The 21,956-nt window shown below is 48.1% G+C and overlaps 1 protein-coding gene across 1 annotated transcript in view; it reads left to right on the top strand.

Moving 5' to 3' along the window:
- The window catches only part of pou6f2 (POU class 6 homeobox 2), a gene marked incomplete at both ends in the record, with an annotated part of 67,872 nt that overhangs the window by 29,052 nt on the left and 16,864 nt on the right, over positions 1–21,956 (top strand). The window contains one exon of the mRNA XM_079754743.1: positions 7,507–7,865. Within this exon, the coding sequence (XP_079610869.1) occupies positions 7,507–7,865 (359 nt within the window). The remainder of the gene's footprint in view (positions 1–7,506; positions 7,866–21,956) is intronic.

Below are 21,956 nucleotides of genomic sequence, written 5' to 3'. Positions count from 1 at the left end.
ACGCTGCTGCAGACAAGCAAAGGGAATAATTAAAGAGCAAAGATGGAGCCACAAGAATGGAAAGCAAATCCCATTGTTTGGACTCTTTTCATCCCACTGAACTCTCTCTCTCTGTCTCTTCCCTCCCTCCCCTGTTGCATTGTGGGTACGAGGCGGGGGGGGGGTATCAAACGTGTGTGAGAGCGAGGCAGTACTGAACAAAGGCTGTGTGATGTCCTACTCATCCAGACATTGTCTTCTCATTACCCCTCCATCACGCCTCCCAGAGCCAGGCAGGGCCTAATTAGCCCATAATGTACAGTACACAGGAGGAACAGGAGGAAACGAACCCAGCCGGCGCCAACCCCTCTCTCTCTGCCTTCTTAGAGTTTCGCCCCGCGATCGGGACGGAGGCCGAGGTGTTGATGCAGAATGAGGAGGCCATCAGGGGGACTTGGTGTTCCCCCCCCGCCGCTGGTGATCGCAGCCCTTCCATCTCTCTGTGCTCTTAGTGTCAGAAAGCACTCACTCATCTCTGGCGTCACGCCACACTATTGATTTTTTTCCCGCCCGCTGAAATCAGCCGCGTGGAAATAAATTTTGCATGACGCCTTTCACTCCCCTGCGTCGTTTCGTTCTGATGACACGTATGAAGTGGTGGCGAGCGCACGTTAATAACACGCCACGAGATGTATATTTAATGGAAATAATAATAACAACAGTGGTCAGCCTGGAAGGAGATGAGAGCTCCCCTCTCTCTCTCTCCCCCTCTCTCTCTCTCTCCCCCCCTCTCTCTCTCTCTCCCCCCCCCCCCTCTCTCTCTCTCTCTCTCTCTCTCTCTCTCTTTCTCTCTTTTTCCCTTTCTTTATTTTTTTAATGGTAAGATGGGGGGCTGTATAAGCCTGTGATCTCCTGCTGTGACATCCCATATCCAGGTCACCATAAACACCAACAGCTCTCAATCGTTCATCCTGTGCAAGCTGCACTAATAGGATTATATTAACACAATTGTTAGAAAGACCAGTGAGACCAGCAGAGACTAGAGACCAGTAGAGAGACTAGAGACCAGTGGAGACCAGAAGACAGACTAGAGACCAGAAGACCACCAGTAGAGGGACTGGAGAATAGTAGGCCACCAGGTGAGCCCAGTAGATGGAATTGAGACTAATATAGAGCCTAGATACTAGGAAACACCATTAGAGACTAGTAGACCACCAGTAGAGATACAAGTTGAGAGATTAGATCCCAGTAGAGATCAATAGACTACCAGAAAACACCAGTACACCAACAGTACAGAGACTAATGACCAGTAGACCACCAGTAAACACCAGTAGACCAATACAGACCAATAGACCAACTTGTATTATGTGGGCTGGAGAAAATACAAGTAGCAGTCAGAGAGAGGCCCTGGAGTCAGCCGCGTGGCTCCTGCATTGCAAAGTGCAGCATTATCTCTGAACCCCGAGCAGCTGTGTGTTTAACTCCCCAGCACCCCACTGCCCTGCACACATCTCCTTCCCTCTCTCTGTAACACACACACACACACACACACAGATCTCACCACTGCTGGGTCTGAAAGCAGCAGTTCTTACACTGGATATTGTTTGTATATTCTGTGCTGTGTTGAAGTAATGTGTGTTTTTACTGTGTTTTCATCTTATTTGTGTTCATTCCTTCTGTTTTCTCGGCCTGGGCAGCCACCACCTTGTTAATCCTTTAAACATGGTTGTGTTGGATGGATGTTGTGATGTGTTTTGAAATACTTTTTATTGCCTTTCTACGTTTGGGCTTCCTGTTGAGGTGTACACAACTATTGATACATGAATACTATTTCCCAACCGGTTTTTATTTCATCTTTACTTTCCTTGCCCACTTCCAACATATAAATTTGATCAATCTCCGAAATCTAATTATCGTACTACTTCGAACTTCTGTACTTACTAATATAAGTGCAAGTAATTTGGATCAGTTATTAAAGAATGACACACTTTTGTCAGTCCATGCCAAGTCCTATCAATCCGGTAGTACTTAAAGTATTATCGACGTATTATTCACAAGTGATGGACACCCATAATTAATCACGGCAGTTAGAGAATGAAATGAATTCCCGTGGAAAGCGAGGTATTTTATCCACTTCACCGCTAAGTAAGTGCTGCCATCTCATCCAGTGAGTCAGAATGACCTTGGTTTGGCCACAGTCTTAATTACCTCTGGTCCATGCTGAATGTTAAGTCTCCTCTGGTGGAGTCATTACCACCGCCAGGCGCTGGACGGGTGTGTCGGAGGGGGGGTAGAGACCGAGTGGTGGAACAGGCCCCCCTGTGGAGCGCCCTGGTCCTGAGGAGAACTGGCTGGTCGCGTGTCCTCTGCTGGGTCTCTCATTATAGGGGAACTGTCGAGCTCTGCTATTTTTCTAATATGAGAGAGCACTGCTGTTGTTTTGAAGAGATCAAGGTCTGCACCATCAACTCATGTCTCTTCTCTTGACATCACTGATTCTGAGAAGTTGGACTAGTCACGCCGTTGGTCCTTTCTGGAGAATGCAAAGCCTTGGTCAATGATGTGACTGGTGAAACTTATCACGACTTATCACGCATATGAAGCATTATTGTCTTATATTGCAAAAAAACTTGACTGTTTTTCAACAGTCCCTAATCCTATTTTCCCATCATTTTTGGGTCAAAGTGATGGAAAGGATCCCGACATAGAATTTACAACTTTTGTCTTTACTTTTGGCTTGATCCGGTCGGCTTGTTGTGTCTTATCAATATCTCTCAAGGAGAAGTCTCACTCTCCTTGAATCCTGTGAGAGTAGAGTTGTATTTCTCTCTGGGATCCTTTCCATAATTTTGTCAGTCACTTATGCTGGTAATAACTATCCGAGACTGTCAGTGGCAAAATCAAGCACTTTTAAAAGACCCACATTGACTGGGCACTTTTGCCCCTTGGGGTTACATCACAGCCGCGAATTGGCTGCAATGGCTAAAGCGCTCTCGCTCAATACTGGTCCAATTTCAAAATTGTTGGCCGCATTAGTCACCTAGACCCAACATTTTTCAGAAGTTAGGGTCCTGGTTGTAACTTCCCGAAGTTATCCTATTACGAAGGGCTGCTGTCTTCAGACAGGGTTAGGTGCTGAGTTACCCCCTGATGGAGACCTCTTTGGCCCCTCATTCGAACAGTATTGACGGGCAGTTAGGATACACTATCTTCCAAAGCTGCTAACACTGAATACAGATACAGGTTGTTTACAAGCAGGCACGGGTCAGGGTAGTAGAGATACAGGTCGTTGACCTGGGCAGGGAACACAGACACAGTTTGTTGAGGAGCGGGTAGCCGTTAGACATGATATACATAGACAGGTTATTAAGGAGCAAGTAGGAATTAGCCAGTGAATAGAGCAACTGGTTAACTACACACAGGAAGGGGTTAGGCATCCTGCTCAAGGGATCATAGATATTGTATGCAGGACCTTTTTTGAGTCAAACTACTTAGCAATGCATTTAAATGGCTGAGACATAATCCTGGATGATTCTTCCTGAATCAGGGCTTCATAAGGTTCTGTTGTGGTCGTTGATTTGTTTTTCTTGGATGTCTTTTGAGTCCTCGTCTCTGCACTGCATGCTGTACTGTAGCAGACAGCAGTTTGATGGTCTGAGAAACTCTCTGTCTCCTGTTGTGTTGAACAAGACCGCTCACTATCAAGCCTGTGTGGTGATACTTCTTGTTCTTGGATGGACGTGTCGGTGGGATATCAGCATGGTGAGGACAAAGGAATCAATGTCTTCAAATCGCCTTCTCTGTTGCATGCAACAATATTGGGGGGGTTGCATTGTATAGAATGATCAGACGCATAGAGTAAGTAATGCATAGTAATACATAAGAGATGATCCAGCTCAGACTGTTATGCCAGTTGGCAGGAACACCATGGTCCACCCAGGGTAAATTATCAAATTGTATCACATGCAAGTAATGCATTCATGCTAATGTAGTTGCTGACAAATTTAACATTATCTCCCAAAATTATCCCTGGACTCTCTGACAGTCCACCAAGCATGCTGAAAGTCTGACCTGCCTGATCCCTCCACTTGATAACACAAACACAAGTCAATGTGCATACAAACACCGATCCAGGAACCCAACCCCAAACACTAGGAGAGAATACAACCCACACGCTCACGTTCACTCCAGAGAGCATCAATCTACAGGGCCAGGCTGTGAGTGTACCTGCTGTGCTCCCACAGAGAGAGCTATGGAATCAGCGAGGGGAGAGGAAAGTGGTGTAATGCGCGGGTGCCTTCAGAGCCATGAGATAGCGCTGGTAATGAGAACACCGGCTGCTCCTTCCTGTGCCGCCCCGGCCAGACAGGAAACAAAAATAGCATTTGTCTGACGAACGAGCCGGCGTTGACCTAGCCTCCGACCTCTGACAATCAGTCTCGCGTCGCGCTCCTCCACTTCAGGAGACAGCGACAGTCGGAGATAACGGCTGATTTCTGGAGGAGGAACGCCGCGAGCTGCCGCCCTGTTTAGAACAACAGCAGACAACAACCCCTGAGAGAAGACGCATGGTCGTTTCATCAGCTAACCAGAAGACCACATTCACTGATGTGAACTAAGTGTTTAACTTGCGCTAAATGGCTGATTCATCATGGCATCTAGGACGCTATTGTTGCGGTTTTTTAGCACATTTACTTTGTTAACTTGTTTTTAAGGACCAGTGCTAAGAAAGCACTTAATCCTACGGCGAACCACAAATGTATTATATCCATGAACTTCAGTTTAGCATGCAATCAACAAATTAAGTCAACTCAGCATGTAATGAGGCGTGCAATAGTGATTCCCTCCATTTAGTCTGCGTGTCTTCTGTGTCCTGAGCTGCGATAACACAGGGCTGGTCGGTGACACCTCCCAGTGCCTTAGTGCTGGTGCGTCTACGGGGGTGGGGGCTGGCTGGGGCGCCGCGGGCCCCTGCGTACACCCACAGTCAGGAGAGGAGCATAATGAGCAGGCTAGACCCCCCCCCCCATCCCACCAGCAGACCGTCACCCCACTCCCCCCATGCCCCCTAGCCAACCCAGTCGCTAGCATGAAGGAGCGCAAACAATTAGCCGGCCCGGCCCCCTCTGGATGATGTGCTCAGCCAAAGCAATCACACAGGCGTAACTCCAACACCCAACTCCCAGACACCAGTACCACCACCAGCTGGCAGGAGGGATGGGGGGGGGAAGGGTCAGTGGTCCAGGCAGTCTTAACAAGATGACAGAGTTTATAAAGCGCTGCGGTTAAAGCAGCTAGTTACCTGTGGTGTAGCCCCTTATAATAGGGCCACAGGGGGGTTCCTCCGTTTTCCCTGCGTGTTTGTTTTGCTTTCCGCTCCTATACTTCTTCTGTTGTTCTGCCGTCTAATGGTCGACGCTGGAGGACCTTCTACACTTCGCTTTGATCTCCTATGCCCCCAACCCCCCCCCCCCCCCCCCCCGGCCCACGACCCACACTCCATAATGTCTGACAGACGTTTGATTTCTATGGCCGTTCACTACTCTTGTTTATCTCTCTTTTCATTTCTATGTTTCCCTCCTGTGATTTTTCTTCTTCTTGTTGTTCTTTTTCGTTCCATTTTTAAACAGGCTTCAAACCATTGTTTTCCCATCCGCCCGCTAAAGGAAGAGTGCTCTGAGTTCTGTCAAGGACGCGGGGCCAAGCAGAGACTACTTGCCCCTACATTTGGAGTGAGAATTGGACTTGTGGCGCACGCGAGCGCAGGCTGATTTATAATTCATGGCGGGGTGTGAGGGAGGTGTCAATGTGTCAGTGGATCGAGCAGAAGTGTAACAGCGCACTGTTTACTGGGCGAGAGACACTGGCTTCCCCTGGCCGGGAATCTGCTACTATACCGAGAACAAGGGGAGAGAGAGAGAGAGAGAGAGAGAGAGAGAGAGAGAGAGAGAGAGAAGGGGTATCATTTTGATCAAGTGTACATCGGGGGCTATTGAGGAGTCGTAGTGGTCGTGCTAATCAAAGACCTGTCTCCCTGCATGTTTTATTCACCCCAGACCAGACGAGCAGCAGGCAGTACATTATTGAAGTGCATTGATTCTGTATGTATACAAGCTTGTCAGTGTTCGGCAGCGCTATCAATCCACCCAGCTCCTGTTTGAACCTTTGCTCCATTGTTGTTCTCCATGCTGCTTAGGCCCTTTTAAGAACATTGTATGAGTGTGAGAAACTGTGTTTTACACAACAAGGGCCAACCAAGACCAAAAGATAGAGGTCATTATTTTTTTCCATCCGAAAAGTATCTACATACAGCATGTTGCAGAGATGTCATATTGTCATATTGGTTTGATGAGTACTTTATTCATCAACAAGGGGGGATTCTGTGTATCTCTGTATGCATGTATGTATGTATCTATCTTTCTATCTAACTTTCTATCTATCTATCTATCTATCTATCTATCTATCTATCTATCTATCTATCTATCTATCTATCTATCTATCTATCTATCTATCTATCTATCTCTATCTATCTGTTCCTGTTTTCTTGTTCTACTAAACAGCTGAGATGGACAACACTGTGCACTACTTCAGTTAACTTTGTTTCTCTGTATCTCCTATGTAGTGAAGTGCAGTCTTTAGATTGACGTTGTCTGACAGCATGATAGAACGAACAAATTGAAAAGAAAAGTGTGTGAATCTAATTCAACTATGTGCATTTAAGTCAACAAAAGAGATTGTAGCGACGTGCTATTATTGGATTCAATAAGTTAATGGGTTAATTCCTCTTGAGATGGATGGCTGGATCCAGGCAGACTTCAAGCCATTAAACACCAGGATTCTGACATTCAACCCAGGGACAATGAAGAGCCCTTGGTCCGCAGAGAACCATTATATCTCTGATAGTTGATAGCTTTGTCCTCCAGGCGGCTGAATTAGGTTATTCACAGAGCTTTAGTGTTGTAGCAGCTAAAAAGTACTCCAGGTCTATGTTGTGACGCGTCACAATTTACATCTGAGCCCCTCTGGGTGCCCTGTGCACCTCACACCTCTCCTCCATATGTATATTCATTCAGAGGTGTGAGAGGCAAATAGCCTATAGGGCTTACAGCATGGCTCTGTACATTGTACTTGCATCCCACTTCCTCTACACTACCTGCTGTTTACCGGCTCATTTGGAAGGATGTCAACACCTTATGAGGGAAGCAGAAGTGTGTGGCGCGGTGCTGGCGTGTACGGGCTCCTGTGGGTGTTAAAATGGCCATCAGCAGTTGTATTTTGTAACTATGGTGTGATTAAAGAGCAAGCAATGTTCTCTATTTCCGCCCTAGTGCACTCCTAGACATCCCTGGGCAGAGGAAGGCCAGCCAGCGTCTCTTGCCTCAGCCCTCACACCTTTCTCCTTCTTGAGCGCTTAGGATTCACCGTCATCCTCCTTTAGGACTTTACTACTGTACTGAGGAAAGAGAAAGGCTCTCCTTTCTTGACCTGACTTGATGATCTAACCGTGTGTGGTCCTGTCGCCCACAGCTACCTCATCGCTGAACTCCCAGCTCCAGCACCTCCAACACCTCCAGCAGCTGCAGCACCACCATCACCAGCAACAACAGCAGCAGCAACAACAACAACAACAACAACAACAACAACAACAGCAGCAGCAGCAGCAGCAGCAGCAGCATCATCAGCAGCATCACCAGACGGTCCTGGGCCACGCCCCCAGCCAGCATCGCATGACGTCGCCCAGTCGACAGCTCTCCTCCGTCCCCTCCCCGGGGGGCTCAACGTGCTCCTCCACCTCCGGCCACCAGCCCCTCTCCCCGCCGCACCGGGCCACCCAGTCACCCGCCCGCAGCCTGCCCTCTCCTGTGACTCCGCCCCTGCCGCTGCAGGTAAGTCTCAGGGGGCTTGACAAACACAGACAGCAGGCTGTGTTTGTGTCGGCCTGCATCATAAATCACAATATGGTCTGCCTTCCATGATGACGTGCACATTGTTCAGTGCGGTTTGAGCTCCGTGTGTAAGCAAAGCTGTGCTCTTAAACTTGCAACGATATTTCATCTTTAGATGGCAGCAAACTCCCAGATGGGATATAGCAATAATTACTATTTAACACTTATTTTGTTTTTACCTTTAATTACGTTTACACGTTTAACATGCACAATAGAAAATAATTAAACGAACAAGTGGAGGACATAGAAGGCAGAGGAGGGAGGGGAACAGACCAATGTGTCGTTACCCTTTATGATTTGTCCCGGCCAAGAGTTCCTGACTTCCCACCCCACACACCCCACCTGGCTTGGCAACATACGGCGTACCATAGTAAAAAAGCCCTGATTAACTGTACTACCTACTTTTTCCCCTTACCCTTTAAAAGTCAATGGGAGTCAGGAGTAATGAGTATGATAAAACTATTTAGTGTGGAAGGGTGAAGGAGGAGCGACCGGCGACGTGTCGCACGCGGGGACATCTGCAGATAACACCGAGCTCATGCGGAGCTCCGGACACCCCGACTCTGATCCTTATCCCGGCCGGTTGATTGATGGCAGCCCGGCCGCTGAGGTTCTGGAGAGCCGGGGGAATATTCGTCTCCAACATGAAAGCCGTGAACACCCCCCCTCCCTTTCCTCAACTACAATGAGCACCTTGGGGTTATCTTCCCTATGGCTGTATCAGGGGTCATCAGCCCCTATGTCTCCATGTCTCTTCCGGTCCCGCAGTTTTTTTGTTGTCAGTCTGTCCGTCCATTCATCTCTGGTGCACTGTCCGTCCGGCTGTCAGGGCGGGGCGATAATAACCTATTTTATATCCCTGCGGTTTCATTTCTGTTGGATCCCGGCCCGGGTCGCACTCCCATTCATCAGCGTCAGCGTCTTATTGGGTTGTGGAGCAGCCTTCTTTATGGCGGGGATGTGTCTGCTATTAGTTTCCCCGTGCAGCCCTCTCTGGTGCTGTCAGCCTGGCCAGACGGAGGAGCAGCGCCTCTGGTTTAATGGCTTCAGAAGGACCGCTGCAGCCCAGCACCATACAGCGACTCTGACCACCGCCCCCACACACATACACACAGAGCACCTCATAAACACACGCACTGACCACCGCCCCCACACACACACACACACCGAGCACCTCGTAAACACACGCACTGACCAACCCCCCCACACACACACACACACCGAGCACCTCGTAAACACACGCACTGACCAACCCCCCCACACACACACTGACCACCTCACACACACACACACACAGACACACACACACTGACCACCTCCCTCACACACACACTGACCCCCTCACACACACACACACACACACACACACACACACACACTGACACACACACACACACACACTGACCACCTCACCCACACACACACTGACCAACTAACCCACACACACACACACTGACCACCTCACACACACACATCGACACATACAAACACTGATCACCTGTCACACACACACACACCCACACACACACACACACACACACACGTTGACGACCTCACACACACATACACACACACAAAATGACCATCTCTTACACAGACACCAACACACATTCACACACACACACACATTGATCAACTTACTGAGTCTCTCTCACACAGACACAGACACACACAAAAACACTGATGACTTTTTCGATTCACACTGAATAACAACATAAACAAATCAGTGATTACTATTATTTGTGATTATTAATACTAATTTAAAAGTATTATTAATCTATTATTTAATAGTATTGTTAATGTATTTTTTAATAGTATTATTTATTCATTATTCAATCCTGTTATTTATATATTATTTAATAGTATTATTTTGGACTATTTGGATCATTTCAGTCTTATAACAGCCATGTTGAGTTACTAACGTCCCGGAGGAGTGAGGTGAGGCTGGCTTGAGAATCCTGGGGGGTCGAGAAGCCTTCAGCCTTCATTAAGATATTGCCTCATCAAATAGGATTAAACTGTGTTCGTGGGTGTGTGTGTGTATGGGTGACGGGTGTGTGTATGCACTTGTGTGTGTGCACGTGCGTGTGTGTGGTGTGTTTGTGTACGTGAATGCGTGCACGTGTGTGTGTGTGTGTGTGTGTGTCTGTAGCACCCGTCCAAGGGCACCCCCCCCTGCCGACCCACCGGTGCAATAGGATCTCAGACCCCAGCAGCTCCCATGGCCGTGACTGATTGGATAACCAGAATTACTAAGCCTCTCATTGGTTAATCCATAGAGGTAACCTATCCGCTGAGACAACACAAACGCACATATTAAAACACACACACAGCAAACACCCACAGGCACACACTAATAAGGGTGTGCGCATACAACACAGAAACACTTACCACACTTACCCCTCCCACCACACAGACATATACACACCAATAAACGTGCGTGCGAACACACACATGCAGCTGTAATTATGTAAGTGTTTCCATTGCGGATGTTGGGCCCTGAGGTTGTAAAGTCTATTAATAGAATGAAGCTTATCTGAGCCTACTTAGCTAACATTAAGTCATTATTACGGTAACATACTAATACATACCCCTCAGCACACACACACACACATGCACACACACATTCACACACACACACACACACACGCACACACACACACACACCCTCAGCCAATTATGAGTTGACAATATCAAGAGAGACTGGGACATGCTAAAGGTCATTATGCTGTTATTAACGGGCTATTGTAATTCTCTCTTCCTCTATCATGTCGGATACACCACCAGCCCCCTACCCCCACCCTCGCCATCAACTAACCTCTAGTCCACAGGGACTTTTAATTTGTAGGCTCCCATCATATTAAGCGGCTCATTAGTATCGCGTCTAGGGGAGAAGCAAGCCTCTCAGTCGCTTCCCCTCGGTGTACTCACATTACCCTCCACACACACACACACACACACATACACACACACACACACACACACACACACACACACACATATATACACATGTTACTGTACTTCATTTAGCTTTCATTGATCCGCACCACTGTCACACACAGACATACAACCATACACACTCATACACACACATACACGTGCACACACGCTCACACACATGCACCCACACACACTCACATACACACACACACACATATGCTCACACACATGCACACACGCTCATAAACATACACACACACATACACACATATACGCTCTCACATACACGCTCCCACACATGCACACACACACACACACACACACACACACACACACACGCACACACACACACACACACAAACAAGCACACACATGGTAACCAATGCAAAGCTTTTCTCTTATTGGCTGAGGTGCAGACGGGGCAGGTTATGAATGTGTGTGTGAGTGTTAAAAGGCAGATTATGAATGTGGCTGTGCGTGTGTTAATAGACAGATTATGAATGTGTGTGTGAGTGTTATTAGGCTGATTGTGGTTCTGCTCTAGGAGTTGATTGATTGGACCGTAGGCGTCTGGACCCGGCTGGGGAGCGGGGGATTTGACGGCATGCTGCGTTCGCCACCTCCGCTACGCGGGAATTGATCTTAATTAGATCTGAAAGACCTGCCACAGCAGAATGGTCGCGGCGATTAAAATGAAAAACAGGAGAAATTACTGATCAAATTAATCATAATGTCGGGCTACAGCTGTAGGCCTGCTGTAATTTGCCACTCCAGTGGGTTACATCGGAGCGGGAGGCGGAGGAGGAGGAGGAGGAGGAGATGAAGGAGGAGGAGGCATGCTGAGCCTAGATCCTGCTCTGTATTATTCAGCCTGACCTGCACCCTCTATTCCTCTCTCCCTCTCTCTCTTCTCTCTCTTTCTCTCTTTATGGGTCCCTCCCTTTGTCTGTCACCTCTCTCTCTCCCTCTCTCTCTCTCTCTCTCTCTTTCTCTCTCTCTCCCTCGCTCTACTCTCTATCTCTTTCTCTCTCTCTCTCTCTCCCTCTCTCTACTCTCTCTATCTCTTTCTCTCTCTCTTTCTCTCTCTCTCTCTCGCCCTCTCTCTTACTCTCTCTCTCTCTTAGTCTCTCTGCCTAGAACTAATGGGTGTATTTAGAGAATCTTTTGACAGTTTACTTTTAAAACTCAGAATTCTTACTCAGTCTCTTATTCTTGATTGTTTCCCTCTAAATCAACGACCTGTCTGACTGCCTCCCAGCCTGTCTTCCTATCTGTTTTGTCTACATACCTGTCTGTCCACCTGTCTCTCCCTCCAGCCTCTGTCTCTCCTCCCTTCGGGCGCTCCCGACCCCTCAGTGTTTCTTTGTCCCTCTCAGCCCAGACCTCTCAGGGGTGATTACAGCCTTGCAGGTCCCTTCCTCAGCTTCTCTCCTCCTCTGCTCCTTCCCCTCTGCTCCACAATTTACCTCTAAAGGCACCGCAGTCCTCCCTCTCCCCCCCTGCTGTACCCCGACATCACACGACCGCCCGGCCTCACACACACAAGTGCTGCAATTACCTGCAGCTCTCCCCTTTCTCTCTGTCTTTTCCTTGCCTCCCCCTCTCCCTCCTTTCCACCCGGACAATCAGCCTACATGAGAGGCCTCTGATACGCAGCTAGCACCCCCAAGGTCACTCTGCCAACTACAGGGCTCCCTCCCCACCCCACCCCTTCCTCCATCTCCCCCTCTTATTCTCACCTCACCCCTCCTACAATGCATCTTTTTGTTCTCCACAACATTCTCCCAAGTGTCTCTACTCCCCCCTCCTCTCAGCCCCCAATGTTGCATTTGTACCACCACCCTGCACTTCTCCTTCGTTCAACTGCCGTTACAGTCCCCTCCATTGCAGTCACCACCGTTACAGCCACCTCTGTTACAGTCACCTCCACTACAGCCACCTCCACTACAGTCACCTCCACTACAGTCACCTCCACTACAGTCACCTCTGTTACAGTCACCTCCACTAGCCCCTACAGTCACCTCCATTACAGCCACCTCTGTTACAGTCACCTCCACTACAGTCACCTCCACTACAGTCACCTCCACTACAGTCACCTCTGTTACAGTCACCTCCACTACAGTCACCTCTGTTACAGTCACCTCCACTAGCCCCTACAGTCACCTCCATTACAGCCACCTCTGTTACAGTCACCTCCACTACAGTCAGCTCCACTACCGTCACCTCCACTACAGTCACCTCTGTTACAGTCACCTCCACTAGCCCCTACAGTCACCTCCACTACAGCCACCTCTGTTACAGTCACCTCCACTACAGTCACCTCCACTACAGCCACCTCTGTTACAGTCACCTCCACTACAGTCACCTCCACTACAGTCACCTCCACTACAGCCACCTCTGTTACAGTCACCTCCACTACAGTCACCTCCACTACAGTCACCTCCACTAGCCCCTACAGTCACCTCCATTACAGTCACCTCCACTACAGTCACCTCCTCTACAGTCATCTCCACTACAGTCACCTCCACTACAGTCACCTCCACTACAGTCACCTCCACTAGCCCCTACATTCACCTCCATTACAGTCACCTCCACTACAGTCACCTCCTCTACAGTCACCTCCATTACAGTCACCTCCACTACAGTCACCTCCTCTACAGTCACCTCCACTACAGTCACCTCCACTACAGTCACCTCCCCTAGCCCCTAGAGTCATCTCCACTACAGTCACCTCCACTACAGTCACCTCCACTACAGTCACCTCCACTTCTCACTGTAGTCAGTGTCACCTCATATACAGTCACCGCCACTTCTCACTGTAGTTAGTGTCACCTCTACTAGAGTCACCACCACTAGTCACCATAATAACAGTCTCCTCCACTTCAGCACCTCTTCCTATTAACATGTGTATTATAAATGACGGTTCATTGATTTTTCCAGATCACTGTGTCTGTTCAATTTAGTGAAACGTGACGCGTTTAGAGGCTATTAAAGATAAATTATAATAGGTCAGTTTCTCAGATTATGAAATGCAAAGCTAATGACTCCTACTAAGTTAAGTTGCTCATTTTTTACATCTGAGGAATTATATTAAGATTATCTAATCATATTTGATAAAGTGACCAGTTCAACTGTCTTTAAATTATTATTTAATTTTTATATATTGAGGAAAAAGACATCCTGTTTGTCGTGAAGGACATGAAGAGTATGGAAGTATTATTATTATCATTTGAACTAGCAAAAATACGTACAGTACTGTAAACTGTATTTCAAAGTATTGTCTGAAAGTTTGAAAGTATTATTTATGTTTAAATGTACGGCTCCTTAGTTCTAAAATAGATAAACTATTGGAGGTAGTTCATTTCATAATTATACAATTCCAATGGATTCAATTCAACTGAATTTCGGAAGTCTTTATATTATTGTATAATTTAAATATTTGTTTACCCAGTGATAGTTAGTATGAAAAATGATGCCATGTAACAAATTCTACATGATATAAAAATATATGTTTTATAATTTCCCCAAAACCGAGTAGATTTCTGTAAAGTCTTTAAACATTAAACAAATCCTACGTCTTTATGAATTATAATACAATACAAGGTGAAAATTGATAAAGAAATATCGTAAGAAATATCAACAATCATATACGCAATAAAGAGACGGAAACACATTTTCATACACAAAATTATCCCAAATATTACACCTGTATTGTCTCCTTTTATTCCTATTAGGGTGTTTATCATCACATTGCAAACTAATTACAACACTCACTCATTACTATAATACTGGTGTCTCTGGATGACTGTGGCGAAGTAGCAGCTTACCCTGCATGGTTTGGTCGGTGCGCAGGCGTCCTACGGATCAGCCGAGCTGCTTATTAGCCCACCGGAGATGGGAGTCTTAAGAAGGCAGAAAATTGCCTTATATAACAAGCGTACGTTTAGGAAGTACACACATGTGCGCTGTTGACTGGAGCAGAAAATAAGAGCACTGGCCATCAACAGAGGAGTGAATAATGATGAGGAGTGGGGGGCGGGGGGGAGCCACAGACCAGGGATTAAGAGGAGTTAAGGAGCAGGAGGGAATAATGATGAGGAGCAGGGAGGTGTGGGGGGGGGGGCACAGACCAGGGTTACAGAGGAGCAGGAGTTAATAATGATGAGGAGCAGGGAGGGGCTAGCCACAGACCAGGGTTAAAGAGGAGGTAAGGAGCAGGAGTTAATAATGATGAGGAGCAGGGAGGTGGGGGGGCGAGCTACAGACCAGGGTTAAAGAGGAGGTAAGGAGCAGGAGTTAATAATGATGAGGAGCAGGGAGGTGGGGGGGCGAGCTACAGACCAGGGTTAAAGAGGAGGTAAGGAGCAGGAGTTAATAATGATGAGGAGCAGGGAGGTGGGGGGGCGAGCCACAGACAAGGAATTAGGAGGAGTTAAGGATCGGGGGGGAGGGGAGGCGAGCCACAGACCAGGGATAAGGAGGAGTTAAGGAGCAGGAGTTAATAATGATGAGGAGCAGGGAGGATGGGGGGCGAGCCACGGACCCGGAATTAGGAGGAGTTAAGGATCGGGGGGGAGGGGAGGCGAGCCACAGACCAGGGATAAGGAGGAGTTAAGGAGCAGGAGTGAATAATGATGAGGGGCAGGGGAGGATGAGCACGGACCAGGAATGAAGAGGAGCTAAGGAGAGCAGCCTTGCATCGCAAAATATTTCCACGCTCAGTATTTCTAAGAGCCGCACCGCCGTACTCACCATGTGGGATTCAGTTCCCCCGGCGCTGGGATTCCTTGGGACTTCCTACCCTCCCATTAGTTTCCCATTGTTGTCCTTTCATCTCACTAAATGTTACATCAAATCGTTTTTTCCTCTTCACATACTTGCAGACATGCACACGCTTAACTGAAACCACACACACCCGTACCTGATCGTGCTATCTCTCTGTAGGTGGTCTCGTTGTGCTGTAATCTCTCTAACACACACACACACACACACACACACACACACACACACACACGCATGCATTAGCCTCCCACAAGGGACCTAGGATCCCGGTCTCAGCTAACAGTGGATGAGGAGTAGAGTTTCTTTAATTATGAGGCCGACCGTGATATTGAGGCCCCCCCCGACCAACCACCCTCCCCCCTCTCCCCTCTCCCCTCTTCCCCTCCCCCCTCCCCCCTCTTCCCTCCCCCTCTCCCCTATCCTCTCTCAACTCTCCCCCATCCCCCCTACTCCCTCCCTTCTTCCCTCCCATTATCCTCCCCTACCCACCTCTCTCCCCTCTCCCCTCTCCCAGCCCTCAGGCCTCCCAGACAGGGTCTAAGTGCTAAGCGACGCGGGGCGGGCCGGTGGATCCCCCCGCGGGGTGCGATAGCGCTGCCTGTTGTAATTCCTGATATCCATTAGCGACCACAAGCAGAGCATTAGAGCTGAGCAGCACACGCACAAGGCTGTATTGGCCGGCCTCTGAATGCTGCCCCTCCAGAGAGAGAAGCTGTACATCACACAACCCCGCTTGGGCCGGTCGTACACCCCCTGATCTACACTTTCTGTCTCCCTTTGGAGGTCTAGACCTGGAGGGTCAAATGATCCCTCTTAGATCCTTCTGCCTTGCCCATCGGGTTTACAACAGTGTCTTTGCAAGAAGCTCAGTGTGTATGGTTTCTGCTTATTCAGCCGCTCTGATGTAAGGGATTTACAGTTAGGTCTGATGTCAATGAACAAGGGTAATGATAGAAAGTACATTTTCTCAGACATTAAGGTTGTACGATTATGAACTTATGTGATAGGGTTTGGCCCTAATAATTACTGCCAGAATAATTTTCAATGGGGATTTGCCGTGGGGGAAATCGGAGTGGAACCTTACTGCTTAGGTCCATAAGAGAAAAGGTTAGGCCATACTATCTACTGCAATATCTGAGGTAGGACAGTTTACTCTGCTGTGTTAGTTGACATGAAGTCTCTGTGGACGTTGGCATGATTAGCAGCTTGTATATTTCTATCCTTCTCTCTCTCGATAAGTGAGCAGACATGCAGAGCTCCTGTGGTGACCAGGTTGATTTAGCGATGTGTTTTATGGATGCAGGGGGAACATTTACATCTAGCCTTTAACTAGTCAGAGGAGAAGGAGGAGAAGAGATGAGCAGGTCCCAAAAGTGGACTGAATCAATTTAAAAGAGGTCCATAAATGTCAGCCCATGCTTATGCTGATGTACACACAACAACACCACACACATGTTTACACAGAGGAGAGGAGAAAGAGAGACATAGGGAGGGAGGGAGGGAGGGAGGGAGGGAGGGAGGGAGGGAGAGAGCGAGTGAGACAGAAGCATTTAGATAGAGGAGAGGCAGCGAGAGGGGGGAGAGAGAGAGGGAAAAAGAGAGAGAAAAGTAAAAGCACGAGCGGAGCGAGAGGGAGAGATGAATAAAGAGAGAGACAGCAAGAGGGACAGAACGAGAGGTGGTGAGAGAGGGAGAGAGCCATAAAGAGAAGAAGAGAGGGACTTATGGAGAGAGGGAAAGACAGAAGCTTAAAGAGAAAGAGAGAGACCTGCAGAGAGAGAAGAGGAGAGAGACATGAAGCGAGAGAGAGCGAGACAAACGGAGAAAGAACGGGTGGGAGGGGTGTTTTATCGATCAGGGGCGACCACATCATCCGCTCCTCTCTCATGATTAATCTGGGAGCTGAGCGCTGGCCAGCGACACATGACAGGCTGCGGCGGCGCGCCCCGCCATTCCTCTTCATTAGGGCTGGCTAGCGGACAGCAGCGAGGAGAGCAATCAGTTAGCCTTATTGTGTTTATGAAGCGCCAGCTAGGATGACCCCGCGCTATATTGAATTGAGGACATCAAAAGATCACCGGACATTGATTAGGAGGATATTAAAGTAATTCAAATGCTATATTTATATGTCAAACAAGCACGGGAGTGGAAAGCGATGGCATTCTCCCCGCTAAATGAAAAGTAATAGAACCGAGGAGGACAGCTGGGATGGAATTGTGAAATCCAAGAGAGATGATGTCGCGGCTAAGGAAATTACATCCAGAAACTCTGGGGAATAAGACAGAAGCAAACAAAATAACTCAATCACAAACACAACATTTCCCTCTTATCTTTTACCATCTGAAACCATGTGAAACCTTTTGAATGAACAAACTATTGAATATTTTTCTGACGCTCCCGAGGCAGCTTTGGGATCTTCCAGAAGCTTCCGGCTTACAGCTTCTGCAGTATATTTCACTACGCCGCCGCCGCCATGATTCTCTCCCGGACGCCGCGACAGAAATAACTGCACCAAATATGTCACATCACGGGCTGGGACGGTCAGCACTTTTACCCACCCACACTTAATCACTGGCTCGTCCAACATTTAATATATCTGGAAACAGCTAAATATTAGACATCATTGCTCAGGATGAGGGATCGCAGGAGCGGAGCGCCTTATAACTTATATTTTTAGTCGCCAAGCGTCCCCCTGACCACAGGAAGTACAGCGGGCCTGGGTGATGGATGCCCGCAGGCCCCTCCCCCCCCTCCCATCTCCGTGGCGACCGGGCTGCGGCTCGGGCCAGGTTGTGGGTGCTGGTGATCAAAACCAGAGCTCTTAATTCAGCCGGCGGTAATGAGAGGGGAGATTGACGGCCGGGAACCGCCTCTCCATCATCCCTTTATCGCGTCCCCCCCTCTCTCCCTCCCCTCCCCCCGTCTCTCTCCCCCCTCATTTGCATCTCGCCTCATTAGACGTGGCCATTTACGGCTCCAGTAGGGAACGCCGTTTCCTGGACTTAATGCCTTTTATTTGATCAGCCTGACCGCCGCAGTTTAACGAGCTGTCATTCTGACCCCTCCCCCCCCCGATTCTGATGACATCACTCTGTTATCACTCAGGACCACTGACACCTTCACCACTCGGACACACACATTGAGACACTCTCTCATTCACTAAACCAACACACATGCACATACCCCTACATACAGATACCCGCTCCCACCCCACACACAAACAAGCACAAACACACACACAAGCACACACACATGCATATGCACATGCAGGCACAAACACACCCCTCCCCTCCCCCCCGCTCTACTCCTCAGATGCTCTGCGGTGCTGCTGTGTCTCCTGGTGGCCTCCCATTTTACTTCCTGTCCGTTCCTCTGTCTCTCACTACGGCTCTCTTCATCCCTCTCTCTTCCTCTGTCCTCCACTCTCCCTCCCCCTCCATCACCTCCTCCTCTCCGAGTCGTGTTGTGTCCAGCCGAGGAGGGCATGGTAGCGGTGGGTGTAGCCAGTGCTCCGTCAAGGGGCCCGGAGTGCCCCGGCCCTGGGCCCCCCGGTGTGGCGGTGTGAGCCCCTGGACAGCCAGGGGACCAGCCGTGTTCAGGAGGCCCTAATGGCATTTTGATGTTCAGCAGTGGTGGTGGTGGCGGGGGGCTACTGACAGAGTTCGGGGAGAAGGGGTTAGCGTGTTGTTCCTATGTCACAGCGTATTACATTCACTCAGAAGAGAGAGGAGGTGGAGGGAGGGAGGTGAGGGAGAGGAGAGTGGGAGGAAGAGGAGGGAGAGGAGGACAAATGAGAGTTGAGAGAGGGAGTAGAGATGTCAAAGCAGGTCAGGGGACAATGTTTAGACTGGCCATGGAAGACAATAGTGATAGACGTTGATACTGGTTTGGAGTAGAGTGTGCCCAGTATAACCCAGTTTGGGTTAAACAGTGTGACCTAGTCTATAAAGCTGTACCAGTTAGGGTTAAACAGTGTGATCCAATCTATAAAGTTGTACCAGTTAGGGTTAAACAGTGTCATTCATATGGTAATGTCAGCTCTGGTCAAGCCCAAAAGCGTGTTTCTCCCACATTGCTAGTTTCCAGTTTGGAAGCTCTGCTCCAAACTGTAAGCATCATACCCCCTTTACCTCTTTGTGCAACTATACCAAATATATTTATAATGAAGGAGTAAATACCCTGTAGTTTGTTTTTGTTTCCATGGCATTTCCACGGCGATAGGAAAGCTATTTCTCCCTGTGTTCCTGAGATTGCACGCCAGCTGACCCTAGTGGTCAAACAGCCAATAGAGAGCGTTCTAGTCCACACACCCTTCCTATTGGATCGGATCTCCAGAACAGATGCATCTTTTAAGCAACTTGCAGGCTTCTTTTAGTGTCAGGCACATTCATTCTGTGCCGGATGACCCCAGATTGGCGCCATTTGTGTGTGCTATTCCACTTTGGCTGTTTGTATTGGATGGTGTCAATGATGTTATATTGTTAACAAACTGAGCGTCTGAACGCGGCAAGGTCTGACCTCGTGTGACATCTAATCAATGCTCAACCCCAAAAGATCCAGCCTTTGGAAATGTGATACTCTGAAGCTCACATCTCCCATGATCCCTCAGTGCACCGTCTCAAAACATTTTTGAATAACTCAACTCCACTGGGTTTCCTGCTGTGGTGGTGTTAGTTGACCTCTTTAAACCAGTTCACTCTACCCTTCAGTGCCCAGCCACCTTGTGGAGACCCTATTTAGTGGGAGATAGAGAGAATGGTTTAACACAAGGACCCTGAACGCTGGGAGGTCTGTGCAGGTCTCCACGGGGACGTAATAATCATAGAGAATATAGACACAGAGCTGGCATTTACCCTCTGCTGGTGAGCTGTTGGGAGAGAGGTCACTGTGGAGGTGAATCATCTGTTTAGATGTTCAGAAGGTCCTCCTGCCTCTGCTTCTGATCTTCTCCAAACGTCCTGCTGTTTTGGACACACCAACAGTTTCTGAACAAACAGGGCTATAATGTGCTTTATTCACCTAGCAGCCATCTAGGCTCCATCTTGATTCAGAACGCTAGTCGGATGCGGAGACTGAATGAAAAATTCTTAATTAAATTCCCCCCACACAACTGGCGTTTAAATCCAGGAGGGCTGCTAGGTGAGTAAGGCCCATTATACAAAACAGTGGTTTTCCTCTCTTGAGGATGATAAAGTGTATCTAATCTCATGTGATGAGACCCTAGGATCTTTTGATCTCTGGAGCTTTGCAAATATGATGTTGTGAATCTCCTTAAAACTCTCCACCCGCGTGTTCTGTTGCAGGACAAACACACACACACACACACACACACACACACACACACACACACACGCACGCACACAGACACACACACGTAAAGCACATATTCACCAGACATCAGGCAGAACATCAGGGCACTTGCACAGATTATCAGTTGAAGAGCTTAATGTGTTTTAGATGTAGACCTTCTCCCACTATCTCTCACCTGATGGGTGGGGAGCCAATGGGAAGGGAAACTGTTTATTTGACTCCTGATGAATCTCTTAGACCGACCAGTATCTCCACACCACCGACCAGTCCATTCCTCTTGCTGATAGTGGGAATGTGTTTAGATCTCAATCTGAGCTACTGAGATGGAGAGAGTGCAGTTATGAGATGGCTGATAGGCCTCTGCTGCTTATAGAGTATCTTAATGTCTTTGTTGGGTGGGAGGAAGGAAGACAGGAAGGATGGAAGGAAGGAACGAAGGAAAGAAAGAAGAAAATAGGCAGAAGAAGGAATGTTCTTTGGAAAGAGAAAATACGGAAGAAATCGATGGAGCAGAGGAGTAATAATTAAATAAATGAAAGGAGAGTAGAAGGAAGGAAATAAATTATTAAAAATGGAGGAAGGAAAGCAAAGAGCAGAAGGAATGAAAGGAAAAAGAAAGGATGAATGCCTCTTCCCTGTGGTTAAGCCGCTCTTGATGGGGCCTCTGGCCCCGAAAAGGATGGTCTTGTCGAGGTGTCTCAGCTTGTGTCCACATCTCTTAACGCTGTAGACGTAAGATTTCCAGAAGGGCGTATATCGAGCACATAAAAGACAATCTTGTGATTATCGAGAAAAAACTGGATGACTTTCAGACACACGGACGCAATATCAATCACAGCCAATTTGAGGCCACCAACATGAAATATGATTTCATAAGACAAATGCGGTGTCATTCTTAATGTGCTTAACCTTTACTGTCAATGAAAAAGTATTGATCGCTCACTGGTATTTCTTCATCATTTGATTTCCGAAAGCCTAATAATATATGGTGCTGGAGTT

This window comes from Pollachius pollachius (assembly GCF_949987615.1).
Source record: "Pollachius pollachius genome assembly, chromosome: 17".
Classification (NCBI taxonomy): Eukaryota; Metazoa; Chordata; class Actinopteri; order Gadiformes; family Gadidae; genus Pollachius; species Pollachius pollachius.
This window is presented reverse-complemented; position numbering and strand designations above follow the sequence as displayed.